General features: G+C 36.4%; 1 protein-coding gene across 1 annotated transcript in view; it reads left to right on the top strand.

Annotated features, from left to right (window-relative positions):
- Positions 1–13,983, top strand: part of col5a2a (collagen, type V, alpha 2a) — a 36,348-nt gene that overhangs the window by 19,996 nt on the left and 2,369 nt on the right. Inside the window, exons 14-53 of the mRNA XM_083536256.1 lie at positions 570–623; positions 791–835; positions 980–1,033; positions 1,417–1,461; positions 1,585–1,638; positions 1,858–1,956; positions 2,049–2,093; positions 2,181–2,279; positions 2,450–2,503; positions 2,603–2,710; positions 2,804–2,857; positions 2,940–3,038; positions 3,134–3,187; positions 3,420–3,518; positions 3,611–3,664; positions 3,756–3,809; positions 3,894–3,947; positions 4,223–4,276; positions 4,397–4,441; positions 4,695–4,793; positions 5,272–5,379; positions 5,461–5,514; positions 5,737–5,790; positions 5,875–5,928; positions 6,020–6,073; positions 6,231–6,338; positions 6,425–6,478; positions 6,620–6,673; positions 6,809–6,970; positions 7,155–7,262; positions 8,063–8,170; positions 8,821–8,874; positions 9,509–9,616; positions 9,732–9,785; positions 9,876–9,983; positions 10,138–10,191; positions 10,291–10,398; positions 10,690–10,996; positions 11,196–11,374; positions 12,483–12,725. Coding sequence (XP_083392382.1) covers positions 570–623; positions 791–835; positions 980–1,033; positions 1,417–1,461; positions 1,585–1,638; positions 1,858–1,956; positions 2,049–2,093; positions 2,181–2,279; positions 2,450–2,503; positions 2,603–2,710; positions 2,804–2,857; positions 2,940–3,038; positions 3,134–3,187; positions 3,420–3,518; positions 3,611–3,664; positions 3,756–3,809; positions 3,894–3,947; positions 4,223–4,276; positions 4,397–4,441; positions 4,695–4,793; positions 5,272–5,379; positions 5,461–5,514; positions 5,737–5,790; positions 5,875–5,928; positions 6,020–6,073; positions 6,231–6,338; positions 6,425–6,478; positions 6,620–6,673; positions 6,809–6,970; positions 7,155–7,262; positions 8,063–8,170; positions 8,821–8,874; positions 9,509–9,616; positions 9,732–9,785; positions 9,876–9,983; positions 10,138–10,191; positions 10,291–10,398; positions 10,690–10,996; positions 11,196–11,374; positions 12,483–12,725 — 3,456 coding nt within the window. The remainder of the gene's footprint in view (positions 1–569; positions 624–790; positions 836–979; positions 1,034–1,416; positions 1,462–1,584; positions 1,639–1,857; positions 1,957–2,048; positions 2,094–2,180; positions 2,280–2,449; positions 2,504–2,602; positions 2,711–2,803; positions 2,858–2,939; positions 3,039–3,133; positions 3,188–3,419; positions 3,519–3,610; positions 3,665–3,755; positions 3,810–3,893; positions 3,948–4,222; positions 4,277–4,396; positions 4,442–4,694; positions 4,794–5,271; positions 5,380–5,460; positions 5,515–5,736; positions 5,791–5,874; positions 5,929–6,019; positions 6,074–6,230; positions 6,339–6,424; positions 6,479–6,619; positions 6,674–6,808; positions 6,971–7,154; positions 7,263–8,062; positions 8,171–8,820; positions 8,875–9,508; positions 9,617–9,731; positions 9,786–9,875; positions 9,984–10,137; positions 10,192–10,290; positions 10,399–10,689; positions 10,997–11,195; positions 11,375–12,482; positions 12,726–13,983) is intronic.

Raw genomic sequence — 13,983 nt, 5'->3', positions numbered from 1 at the left:
GCTGCTTTTTCTTTTATCTAATCATCAGACATTCTCCTGTCTGGCTTGAATCACTGATTTTCCAGATGACCGGTGATTCTACAGATAGGGTGCCAAAAGTTTTACACATGTTAAAGTAAAAAGACATTTTTAGTTAGTAAAATGTTAATAATAAAATTACTTTATTTATTTACTAATTTAAAAAAAACATGATTCTACTTTTCATTTGAAACTGAAATAAACGAAATAAGACGATTTTTAGAATTAGCAAAAAATCAATAAAAATCTGTGCTAAAAAAGGCTGAATGTCAACCACACACATAAATGTTTCATGAAAGTTTTTTTCATGCATGTGGATTGTGTAAATATGTTGACAGATGAACAGACAAACGCTACAAATATAAAATCTGATTCTTTGTTTAGAAATAGGCCAAAAATCTTTGTTAATTTGCTTTTCATTCAGTTACATCTGAGGAACCATTTCAAACTCCCAGCATGACGTGCAGCTTAGTGGTGGAACATGAAACTGAACAAAAATCATCTGTAAGACAGATTTTTCTATTATAACCATTTCCCTTTTTTCCCCCCAGGGACACCAAGGGCCAGATGGTCCAAAGGGAGAACGTGGAGCAGTTGGATCGAAGGTATCACTCACAACTTTTAATTCACTGTCACTAACATGTTTCTGGCATCTACACAGTTTGGCTGAGAGAAAAGCAGCGTGATTATGTTTGATTATGTTATGGTCTAATAAATCCCAGAATATTTGCTCAAACTTCCTCCATTAACATTTCATTTGTTTGTCCCTCAGGGTGAATCTGGCGGAACAGGTCCAATGGGCGCTCCCGGCCCCATGGTGAGCCAAGTTCAAACTATCACATCATTTTTTCCACAGATGAAATGAATGAATCTATTAGATATACAGAGCACTAATGGCTCTTTCATGTTATATTCAGTTTAAAAATAACCATATTAAGCATCTTTTATTTGTCCGATGCAGGGTCCAAGGGGAATGCCAGGAGAGAGAGGACGCCCAGGGCCAAGCGGCACACCGGTGCGTAAACCAACAAAAAACTATAAAACATTTAAAAATTAACAACAAAAAATCTTTACTCAGATGTCATGATTAGCATCTTGTGCTAACTGTTATGATTAGCACAGCTGTTTGTTAGGGATAAGCAATAAAAAGAAAAAAATCTATGTAATCATTATTTAAGGATAGCAATAGATAGTAATAGTAATAACCATGTCATAACAAGCACAGCTCAGTGTCCCTCCTACAACATTAAAAACACTGAAATCATTACTTAATGCTAGCAATGTTTAGCATCTTGTGCTGTTTGTGTTTAAACTTTGACTGCTCAATCGATTAACATCTAGTTCAGTAGGTTAAGTATATGAACTGTATGTTTGTCTAATTTATTTCTTCCATTTTAGGGTATACGTGGTGCTCAAGGAAATGTTGGGAAACCAGGTCCGATGGTAAGACATCATGGATTTATGAACAGATATATAACAGCCAAGAAAACAAAAAACAAAAAAAACAACAACAACAACAACAAAAAACACTTGAAAATGATCTTTTTAATCTCCAACAATTTTTAGGGTCCTTTGGGAATTAGTGGATCTCCAGGCTATCCAGGATCCCCAGGTATGAAGGTAAGAAAATAATAACAGTAATTTGAATTAGAAATATGACAAGACATTGCTAAAACAATTATATGTGTTATGTCTTACATACCCATGTCCTGAAAATATTTTATGTAGTAGGAATGTATTGCTTTCCATATCAATATTCAGTTACATTCCTAGAACATGATAAGCTTCATAAATCACTTACAATTCAGTGATTCTAACTAGTAGTTTTATGTCTAATAGGGTCAGCCAGGACCTACAGGAGTTAGAGGACCCGAAGGACCACAAGGAATAAGAGGAGAGACCGGCACACAAGGCAGACCTGGACCAATGGGCTTACAAGTTTGTATTCAGTCAAAATGTCATTAAAGCACCCACCTGCATTATTTAGCTTTTTTGCATTAACAGCATTTTACTTTTCTATGATATCTTAGGGCACCATGGGTACAGATGGAGGTCCAGGCTCCAAAGGACCAGTGGTGTGTATAAGAGTATTCATGATTACACTTATGTGTGTAAAATAAAGCTTTGAATTAAAGCCTAAAAGCTACAGTGGTTTTCTTTAGGGAGTTGTTGGACCACAGGGGCCTGTTGGTTTGCCTGGCCCACATGGTCCTCCAGGACCTCAGGGAAGCACCGGACAGCCTGGTATCAAGGGTCAAGGTGTAAGTCATGCTTTAACATTTGAAATTGTATTTCAGAAAGCATGTATTTGGCATTATTTAGGTCAGTAATGCAATAACCTGTTCATCCAGCCATTTTGATCTTGCTGAAGATCAACAGGATTTGGACTTCACTGCCGATTTTTTTACAGTTAATTTTTATGTGTGTTTAGGGAGATGTTGGTGTTCCTGGATTTAAAGGAGAAGCTGGACCTAAAGGAGAACAAGTAAGTTATATCTAAGAGACTGATAAAGTGTATGATCTGAAAAAATGTGTAAGAAGGTACAGTTGGCTATAGATTGAATGTATGCACTTCATATTTTAGGGTCCTTCAGGAGCTCAGGGAGTGATCGGGCCTCAGGGAGAAGAGGGAAAGCGAGGGCCTAGAGGAGATTCTGGATCTGTAGGTCCACAGGGGCCTGTTGGTGAAAGAGTGAGTTTGATTTTATTCTCCATCCTTTGACACATCTTAAGAATGACTGGCCAGATGAAACAATTTCTATGGTTTGTTTCAATAATAATTTAGGGGACTCCTGGAAATCGTGGTTTCCCTGGTCAAGATGGATTGCAAGGAGCCAAAGTAAGTAGATTATCAAAAGAATAAAGTAATCAAATCATCCAATACTTACCTACTAATATCATTGAATCAATTCTGATTTAAGGGTGCAGTAGGTGAGCGTGGGATACCAGGAATTCCCGGGCCTAAAGGTTCTACTGGAGATCCGGGAAGAACAGGCGAACCAGGCCTCCCAGGCGCAAGGGTAAAACAAACCAGCAAAACATTTTAAGAAATTACTTTCAATTACTTATCGTTGCCAATTTTGTGATGAAATATTGCTATCTTGGTTTATTGTAGGGTTTGACTGGAACTCCTGGAGTTCAAGGTGCTGAGGGAAAGCTCGGACCTCCGGTACATTTGGCCAATATTCCTCATAACTTCCCTTGATTTTTCATTGTTTATTGGTAAATTTGGTATGAATGCACGTCCTCTTTGCTATACTGAGTGCACTGATTGCATTTTTCTATATTTCTTATATTTAAGGCAACATTTCTTCAGGAATGTAGTTTCGTACAATGAATAAATAAAAAATGGTGGAACTGAAATATATCAATTCCTACTTAGTTCTCTTTGCTCCCTTTAGGGTCCACCAGGTGAAGATGGACGCCCAGGACCTCCAGGGTCTATTGGAACCAAAGGTCCAGAAGGATCAATGGGACTCCCAGGCCCTAGGGGTTTCAGCGTGAGTATTTTATTTATTTATTTTTTTCAAATTGATTTTACACATAAATTAAATAAATAATAAATCATTAATTGCATTATGGCATAATCCAGGGGGATCCAGGTAAACCAGGTGAACAAGGCTCACCAGGACCTTCAGGGCAGCGAGTGAGTATCATTAACAATATTTACAACATCATTCCAAAGCATAACAAATCATGTTGAATGCACTCATCATGTAATCTTGGCTTTTATGTAGGGTCTTCCTGGAAAGGAAGGAGAAGTTGGGCCACTTGGGCCTACTGGTCCTCCAGTAAGTTTGTCACTTTGCATTTTTATTTCTTTATTTCAAAAAACCAGTAATTACAGTGCTTGATGATTTGCTTCAATATTATAGGGATCAGCAGGTGACAGAGGAGAACAGGGACCTCCTGGAATGCACGGCTTCCAAGTAAGAAAAATAATAGTGAACTATTTCAAGATAAAGGTTTAACCAGAGAATTTTAAAGATGTTGCATAGGCAGAAATACCTACCTCTTCCTGAAACACTTAAAATAGCCCTTTTCCCTGTTTGCTTTGTCTTTGTATTAGCGAACCGGTGTTGTTTTATTAATTGAAAGAGATTAAATGCACTTTTGTACATTGCTCTGGATAAGGGCGTCTGCTAAATGCTGTAAATGTAAATATATTGCTCAGTAGTTAATCCTCTTTAATGTTGTTCCTCAGGGACTGCCTGGCCCAGCAGGCCCAGTTGGAGAGGGAGGGAAACCAGGTGATCAGGTAAGCTATGTTATAATAGTTGAATGAAAGAAAATATCACATTCACATGACCTAACTATATCAGTTATTCCAGTGCATCATTTATTAAGAAAATTCAATAGGTTTTATTGATTGTTTAAGGGTATTCCTGGAGAGGGAGGCCCTGTGGGACCTCTTGGACCAAGGGTGAGCTATGTTTTCCTACTAATTCTTACTGTAAATACAATTTTATCTTGTCAGAAAGCATTCAACCAAATTTTGAGTTATGTGCTCACTCAAAATGAATGCTCTTTCTTTTGTTTGTAGTTTGGTCATCAAAGGCAAAGCTAATTACAAAGCATTCTGCATGCAGATATAAATGTATATAATCAAAAGGTAGAGAGTATACAATATACATGCAGATATAATAACCATACATGTATATAAATATATGTGACAGGGAGAGCGTGGAACTCCAGGAGAGAGAGGGGAGCTTGGACCTCATGGATTGCAAGGACCCAAGGGTATCCCTGGAGCACCTGGACCAGATGGGCCAAAGGTAAAATTAGACTTTTTTAGTATTATATTTTCAGATTTAGCACTTGACTGGCATTTGAGTACATCATAGAATTCATAACACTTAAAATGTATTAATGTGGCAGTGTTTAAGTGAATAAAATGGTTAGGCTGTTGATATGCCCATAGAAGACTTTAATCTTTGCCCATGTTGCTTATCAATCAAAGCTTCTGTATAAGGCTACATTGTATGGTGTAAAAACTAATGATTGATTGAAAAAATTATTCGTGAATTTATCATATTTTCCTCACTATTTCATCAAAGCAAAAAAGCTGTTCTATATTCTACCTAATAATAGCCTTTGCTGTAAAACCCAAACAAATGCGATTTAATTTAATTTCCCATGAGGGATTAATACAAATTTCACCATTCAAATTTTTGCATACTTTGTATGACTCATTGCATTCAAAGTAGAAATAATTCTCCAACCAGACCTAGCATGCTAATGCATTGTTCACAGGGAAGTCCCGGGCCTGCTGGTACTGTTGGTGATCTGGGTCCTCCAGGTCTTCAGGGAATGCCTGGAGAAAGGGGAATCTCTGGCCCTCCTGGTCCTAAAGGTGATCGAGTAAGTGAAACTGCAAGATTAATCACCAGTAGAGTAAATGTGTGATTTGCAAATATTTAACATTTCACCTCAATTTAACAGGGTTCAGTAGGAGAGAAAGGTTCAGAGGGCACTTCTGGAAATGATGGCGCAAGAGTAAGATGAACCAGATTATTCCTCTATTTGCATATATATAATTAAGACGTACTGCCTGAAAAAATAGAATCAGACATAAAGGTACATGTGGATGTTGCCACAGTTTATGTGTTGACTGAATGGCATTAAAGGAATTCTTTAGGAGGCTTGTATTAGCTTGCCCAATCTTAGATAGCATGCTTTGTGTAAGTGATGATTGCATAATCTAGCTGTCTTTAATAGGGACTGCCAGGATCAATTGGCCCCCTAGGACCTCCTGGCCCAAGTGGTGAAAAGGTATAAACACCTTAGTATTCCAAAGATTCTATATACTATTTATTATATTAAATCACTTCAGAATCCAATATATGCCTTTTTCAGGGAGAACCTGGCCCTAAAGGACCACCTGGGCCTTATGGATCAAGAGCAATGCCGGTATGTCAAGTTTTCAGCTTTATATACTATAATTTATGCTACTGTTGCACAAATTATGAGCACATATTTAAATGTTCTGTGTAAATTTTAGGGATCTCGTGGCGAGCCAGGGCCTACGGGTGCTGTTGGCTTTCCTGGACCACCTGTAAGTTGATTTCAAAAGACATATATTCTATTGCTAAAGTAAGACTCTGGAGCACTGCCAGTATTGATTCCACCTACAACAAATGAATTAGTAATTGAATAATCGGTCAAATGAACAGACAAGGCAGTAAAACTATGGTTTTCCTATCAAATTCCAGGGTCCTGATGGTCAGCCTGGAGTGAAGGGAGAACCAGGTGAACCAGGACAAAAAGGAGATGCTGGATCTCCTGGACATCAGGGATTGTCTGGACCACCAGGCCCTATGGTAAAAAAATCTAACAAAATAAATAGATGCTCTATATACAAAAGTCTATGAGTTCTCTAAATGTGACTATGCTTAAATGTTTATAGGGTCCCGTTGGTGTGGGTGGACCAAAGGGGGGCAGGGGGACGCAAGGAGCTCCTGTAAGTATGGATATGCATTAGAAAACAGATGTGATTTTCCTTCCATTGGAAATGAACATTACTAATGAGAGGCGCCATTATTTGGCTTTGTGATACAGTTTTCTAATGATTATATTTTAATTATGAAATTCAATATTCCAGGGGCCAACTGGTTTTCCTGGATCTCCTGGAAAAGTTGGTCCACCAGGTCCAACTGTGAGTAAGCCAGTGTCATATCTTATATTATTTAATAAATACTATATTATTTACTATAAATATTAAATACTATATTATTATTTAATAAAAATATAAAGAAGGAATAAGTACTGAGTGAATCTTTCTGTCATTTAGGGCTCTCTTGGTCAGCCTGGTCCTATTGGTCCCCCTGGTAAAGAGGGTCCACCTGGACTTCGTGGAGATCATGGACCACCAGGACGGCAAGGAGAAAGGGGCCAACCTGGGCCTGCTGGAAGCACTGGAGACAAGGGGGATCCTGGAGAGGATGGACCCACTGTGAGTATCTGATAAGGCTAATAATAACTAAATGCTAATTACTTAACAAAGATGATAGTATTAAGTTGTCAGTAAACCGATCTCTAGCTTATGTTAGTTAAATGGACTCAGCTGGATTGTATGCAAATTTTAATTATCATGTAATGAAAAATAAGACAAACACACCACAAATTCTTCTGTTCAGGGTCCTGATGGTCCACCAGGTCCTGCTGGAACAACTGGACAAAGAGGAATTGTTGGTCTTCCTGGACAAAGAGGAGAGCGTGGAATGTTAGGGCTTCCTGGGCCAGCTGTAAGTATATACATAAAAACAAACAGCAATAAATATGTAAAAATGTCACTTCACATAATAGTAATCAATGCATTGCTATACATGATGCTGAAAATATTTGAGAATGTTAAAAACCATGCAGCAAAGGTGTCAATAGTTCATGTATCCCCTAGTACAGATTCTATTTTGCTAAAGTAAAGATGCTGAAATAAAATTGAACATACACTTTTCACATATAAAATAAATGTTAAATTTGACACGTATCAGACTGCACATTTTCTAATTTTTCTGGGTAAACATTCCATTTCCTTTGAGAATATAATCAATTTCTAATCATAAAAATATCTCTGAAGGTGTAACAAATCTTTTCATTAAAATTGTCTCAAAAATGTATTAAATAAAGATACATTTTTACGATTAATTTGGATTTAATAGTTTGCATGATTAATTCGTTAATTTATTTTTTAATTATCAATTACAATTTAGTGAATATCAAGTATTAACAAAAACAAATAAAAGTAACAATGGTCTATTAAGTATTTTTTCTGTTTGCACATACATTTTTTGGACATTTTGTGTGAGCGTAGCCATATTTTATTTTGTTGGTGGTTCATTTGATTATTTTATATACAACTGAATGTCGCTGTTTTGATGGAAAATATATATATTTAAACTTAACCACAAAATTGACCATCATTTTTTTTTTAAATGACATACTTTGGTGGTAATGACCTGTATATTAAATCAAGATTATATAGTTTTAAGGACCTCATGCTTTTCCTTGCCTTACTTGTATAATTTAATGAACATATCTTTTAAAGGGTCCTCCAGGTAAACCAGGAACTCCAGGATCTCCAGGAGACAAAGGACCTTCTGGGCCAGTTGGACCACCAGGTGCTAACGGACCTCGGGGTGATGCTGGTCCTGATGTAGGTTTAATTCTTTTTCTTAAGTACTAACATGGCTAATACTATTAGAAAACTTGATTATGCAAGCGGCAAACAAACACCTCATTTGTGTGAGTTAAATAAGTAATAAGTAGCATGAATTGTAACGTCTAATTGAGCTTGTGCTTAATTCCACTTTTTAACGTAATGTCCTCCAGCTAAAATAACATCTAATCAGGAAAACCTTTGTGAAGCCTTTCAAAAAATGCTAATCACTGCAGGATAAAGGCCACAATTTGATGTAAATGATACAAGCCCTCGAATGGCAGTTTAAACAAAATCGAAGGCTACTGAAACACTGCAACTTAGCATGATGTTGTAATAGTTCTTCCAAACTGTAAAAATACAGTAATGATTCCAACAGACTGACAAAACAAATTCCCATCCTAGATTTGATCATCTTCTCCAGATGTAGAACACATAGAGCACTAGTGATATAATCTGGAGAACATCATTAGGACATAACATTAGCACACACCAAATGTTTTATTTTTTAAAACCATCAATGAAGTATTAATAAATTATTGAGCTAAAAAAAAGTCATGGATTTTACCATTGATGTAATTAATAGAGTAGTAAAGAGACAGAAAAATAAATCATAGCCATTAACCTTTTGTCCATTTGACCTGAAGGGACCTGCTGGAGCTGATGGTCCACCAGGAAAGGAAGGCGTCATAGGTGAAAGGGTAAGAACTGAGAGCTTCTTTAAAACCTATATATACACCGACCAGGCATAACATTATGACATTATAACATTATGAGGGGTGAAGTGAAGAACACTGATTATCTCTTCATCATGGCACCTGTTAGCAAGTGGAATATTATTAGGCAGCAACATTTTTTTAGTTGCTGTTAGAAGCAGGAAAAATGGGAGAGCGTAAGAATTTGAGCGAGTTTGACAAATTGTGACGTCTAGACGACTGGGTCAGAGCATCTCCAAAACTGCAGCTCTTGTGGGATGTTCCTGGTCTGCAGTGGTCAGTATCTATCAAAAGTGCTGCAAGGAAGGAACAGTGGTGAACCGGCGACAGGGTCGTGGGCGGCCGAGGCTCATTGATGCGCACAGGGAGTGAAGGCTGGTCTGTGTGGTCCGATCCAACAGACGAGCTCCTGTAGTTTAAACTGCTTAAGATGTTCATGCTGTTGATGCTCGACCGGTCAGAACTGTTTTAGCAGCAACACAATATTAGGCAGGTGGTCATAATGTTATGCTGATCGGTGTACATGATAAATTTTACTCAATCATCAATTAACTGAATTTTTTTTTTGATTGCATTTGCATTTTCAAGCATCTATACATAACTATGACTGCTTCACTAGGGTGACCGTGGTGATTCAGGCCCAGAGGGACTGAGTGGGCCAAGGGGAGCTCCTGGTCCATCTGGCCCTGTTGGTGCTACTGGAGGCCCTGGAAAGAGAGGAGATGTGGTATGTGGTATCTTCATTTTTTTTTTTTTTTTTTTTTTTTTTACTTTTTTTTAATGCCAGGCGTCCACTATATATTCTGTATATAAACCATTCCTATTAATGCAAACCTTGACAGGGTTCAAGAGGACCTGTTGGACCTCCAGGTCCAGCTGGAAAGAGAGGACTCCCGGTAAGACTTCTGTGAACAAATCTGCTCTATTGTGGCTATTTATTTAAAAAGGACCTCATAGCACATTACATTGACCCTTTTCATTGGCAGGGACCTCAAGGTCCAAGAGGAGATAAAGGAGAGTTTGGTGATCATGGAGAAAGAGGACAGAAGGGACATAGAGGATACACAGGTCTTCAGGGGCTTCCTGGATCACCTGTAATTATTTCTCATAACACCACCACCATGCCTCAAGCCAAAAACTGAATATTAAAAAGAATGTCAATACACACTCTGAACATCTGTTAAAGTTCAAGCTCATGAAGTTTGATCTCTGTGGAAAACTAAAACAACTAATGCTCTATATATTTAGGGAACCACTGGCGATTCTGGACCACATGGAATTGTTGGGCCAAGTGGTCAAAGAGTAAGTGCGTTTATTTTGCTAATAATACACTATAAGACAATAATTTATATAATATACATACAATTTATATATTTCATATTTAAATGCAAATCATTGTAGGGACCTCCTGGACCAATAGGACCATCAGGAAAAGAAGGATATATTGGACAGCCTGGACCAATGGGACCACCTGGATCAAGAGGAATAAGTGGAGACATTGGACCAGAGGTATACACATCACTTATTTTACGAATTTGTGACTGAAGGAACATAATAAAAAAATGCTTACAGTAAAGTAATAATGTAAAATTCCCATTAACATTACAAGAAGCAACAGTGACTATTAATAAGATTAAATTCTATTCATGTTGGAAAAACCAATTGAGAGAATGTGTTATTAGTGAAAACACTTCAAATACAGTATATTCCCATATTTCATGTACATATGTTTTTTTTTTTTTATATATATATATATATAGAAGTACTATGTTACCTTGTTATTTTTTATTTTCATTTTAGGGACCTCCTGGAGAACCAGGTCCTCCAGGTCCACCTGGATCACCTGGACCACCAATTGCTGCCATGGAGGATATGTTTGGAGGCCCTCAGGATTACGATGCTGGTCCTCCACCTCCTGAATTCCCAGAAGACGAGGCTCTGCCCAAATCTAATTCAACAGACATGTTCCAGGCCGACCCGGGAGTCCAGGCCACACTTAAAGCTCTCAGCAGCCAAATTGACAGCATGCGCAGCCCTGATGGTACTAAGAAACACCCTGCTCGCACATGTGAGGACCTTAAGCAGTGCTATCCACTGAAAAAGAGTGGTAAGTTGACCACCGCTTATGGTGCAAATGACCAAACCAATATTTTCAGCATATATTTTCCCAGTGTTCTTCTTATATATATATATATATATATATATATATATATATATATATATATATATATATATATATATATATATATATATAAAAGACTAAAACATTAAAATAATTTAAAAATGCCCTCCTGTGTGGGATCCAGGTGAATACTGGGTGGATCCAAACCAAGGAAGTTCAGAGGATGCCATTAAGGTGTACTGTAATATGGATACTGGAGAAACATGCATCTCAGCTAACCCTTCCAGCATACCTCGTAAATCATGGTGGAGTACCACAGGAAACAAACCAGTGTGGTTTAGAACTATGACTGGTGGATCTTATGTGAGTATGAATTTATAGTCAACAGTTTTACTGTTTTTTTTTGAATAAGCTCTAGTTTAATCCTTTCTTGAAGCACACTGGTGACAGGTAACTTTATCAACAAGTACAAACAAATAATTATTTTATAAACCGACTTTTATGAGATTATTCAGGACAATGTTTTTGTGTGTAGAGTATCAGGACTCTGTGTTTAGCTGCTGGTAGACAAGGGAATGGGAAACTTCATAACACTTTTATATGTGTAAAGCTGTTTTGGGACAATGTCCATTGTGAAAAGCTCTATACCTATTAAACTGAATTGAATTGAAAAAAGAAGGGTGTGAGCCCCCTGCTGGACAAACATTTCACACCTCCCAACAACATGACTAATATAGTAGATGTTATACAGGAGCTTCATTTGGAAGAAAAACGCCATATATAATTGCCACGATAACATTTTAACCTATTGCCTATTAATATTTAAATCTAGTAGGCTGGATAAAATATATTTTTTAAGAAAAACTGCATATTTTTTTTTTAAATAATTAGACTTTAGCTACAAGCTACATGTTTATTAAAGTGTAGTAAATATATAAACAAAAAAGTTAATTCCACAGTTTTTGTCCAATCATATTTCCCACATCTAAAATGTAACAAAAGTAACCAAGGTGTGTGTGTGTGTGTGTGTGTGTGTGTGTATATATATATAATTTTATTTATTTTTTTTAACTATTATTTATCCTAACCCTAATTAGAAGCATATTATAGAGAAATTTTTTTTTGGATTATTGATATGACAAATATTATAATATTCCAACAAACATTTCAAAGATTTTTCTGTCTTTACAGTTAAATAAAAGTATATTTGAATTGTACTGCTACGAACACAATAGCTCTGGGTTTTTCTATTAAGCCTTAAAAATAAATACAATTAGAAGTAAAAAAATAAAATAAAAAATTTCAGGCAAAAAAAAAAATATCCCTTTTAATGTCATGTTTTGCCTTAATTAAGTGTTTTACAGTAATTTACTGCCCTGATTATATGCTTATACAGAATGGAGGCAAAATGATGGCATGACATCATATTTACACAAATGACAGTCGGATAAACCCTTTTTTTTCTCTTAAGTTTGCTTATGGAAACAAGGACCAGCCGGCTAATTCGGTCACCGTCCAGATGACCTTCATTCGGCTGCTTTCCAAGGAAGCCTCACAGACCATCACGTACCACTGCAAGAACACCGTCGGTTACAAAGATGAAGCAACTGGCAACCTGAAGAAAGCAATTATCCTCAAAGCCTCTAATGACTTAGAGCTCAAAGCTGAGGGAAATAATCGTTTCAGATACACGGTGCTGGAGGATAGCTGCTCTGTAAGTATAACCCAGGTTATTCAATAATTCATTTATTAATTGATTAATTGATTTATTTCAGTGGCCATATAAAAGCATTGTTTTTTTACACACAAAGACAAATGCAATTAATGCAAGGATAGAGTATATATATTCAGATTTCAGATATTTACTAGTAGTGATAAGTTAATGACATAATTGCCATTATTTAAGGATTTAACATTGCATACAGACTTAAAAATTGCTCTTTTAATAGAACCTCATTTTAAAAAGGAGAAGGTGGTAGCTCAGTGGTTAAGGTTCAAGGCTACCAATCCAATGGTTGGGTCCAAGCCCCCATATTGCAAAGCTGCTACACTTGGGGCCCTTGAGCAGGGCCCTTGACCCCCTGTCCTATCATGGCTGACTTTGCGCTCTGACCCCCCTCTTCCTAACTCACTAGGATATACGAAAAAAAAATGTCACTGTGCAGTATTGTACATGTGACAAGTAAAAAGCACCTTTACCTTCTTATAAACACCTTCAGAAACCGATCTGAATGGACTTTTGCTCAGTTGAAAAGAAAACACTGGACTATTTTTTCAATTGTGTTTAAAAATGTAAAAAAAATAATGTTTAGTTAAAGATGAAATGGGGAAAAAAAAAAAAAATATATATATATATATATATATATATATATATATATATATATATATATATATATATATATATATATATATATATATATATAGCACTTTAAACTTCTGGTTCGGGCTCTCAGTATCTGGATGACATCAGGTTACAGGATAATTATTTATGATTATTGTCATATATATATGTAAATTAAATAGAACCTTTAGAGAGCTGTAAACTGATCCATCTTGTTGTAAGTTGACATTTGAGCTGATTTTTTGTTATGATTAGGATTAATTAGGATCTAATAAACCAAGAGTCTAATAATGTGGGTTGTTTCCAGATGTCTAAATTGTGGAAAAATGTGCAAAGATTTGAAAATAATATGATCATGACTTAGAAATATTTATATAGTATATATAATTTACTTCAAAATATCAGACTATTATAAGATATTTTTTGTATTTTTGGCATTTTCTCATCAAATCTATCTATCTATCTATCTATCTATCTATCTATCTATCTATCTATCTATCTATCTATCTGTCTGTCTGTCTGTCTGTCTGTCTGTCTGTCTGTCTGTCTGTCTGTCTGTCTGTCTGTCTGTCTGTCTGTCTGCCCATAGTTTAGAGTTTTTGAAGGTACATTAAATATCATCTAGAACAAC

This window comes from Silurus aristotelis (assembly GCF_946808225.1).
Source record: "Silurus aristotelis genome assembly, chromosome: 3".
Taxonomy (NCBI): Eukaryota; Metazoa; Chordata; class Actinopteri; order Siluriformes; family Siluridae; genus Silurus; species Silurus aristotelis.
Note: the sequence above shows the minus strand (reverse complement) of the source record. Positions and strands in the feature narration are given on the sequence as shown.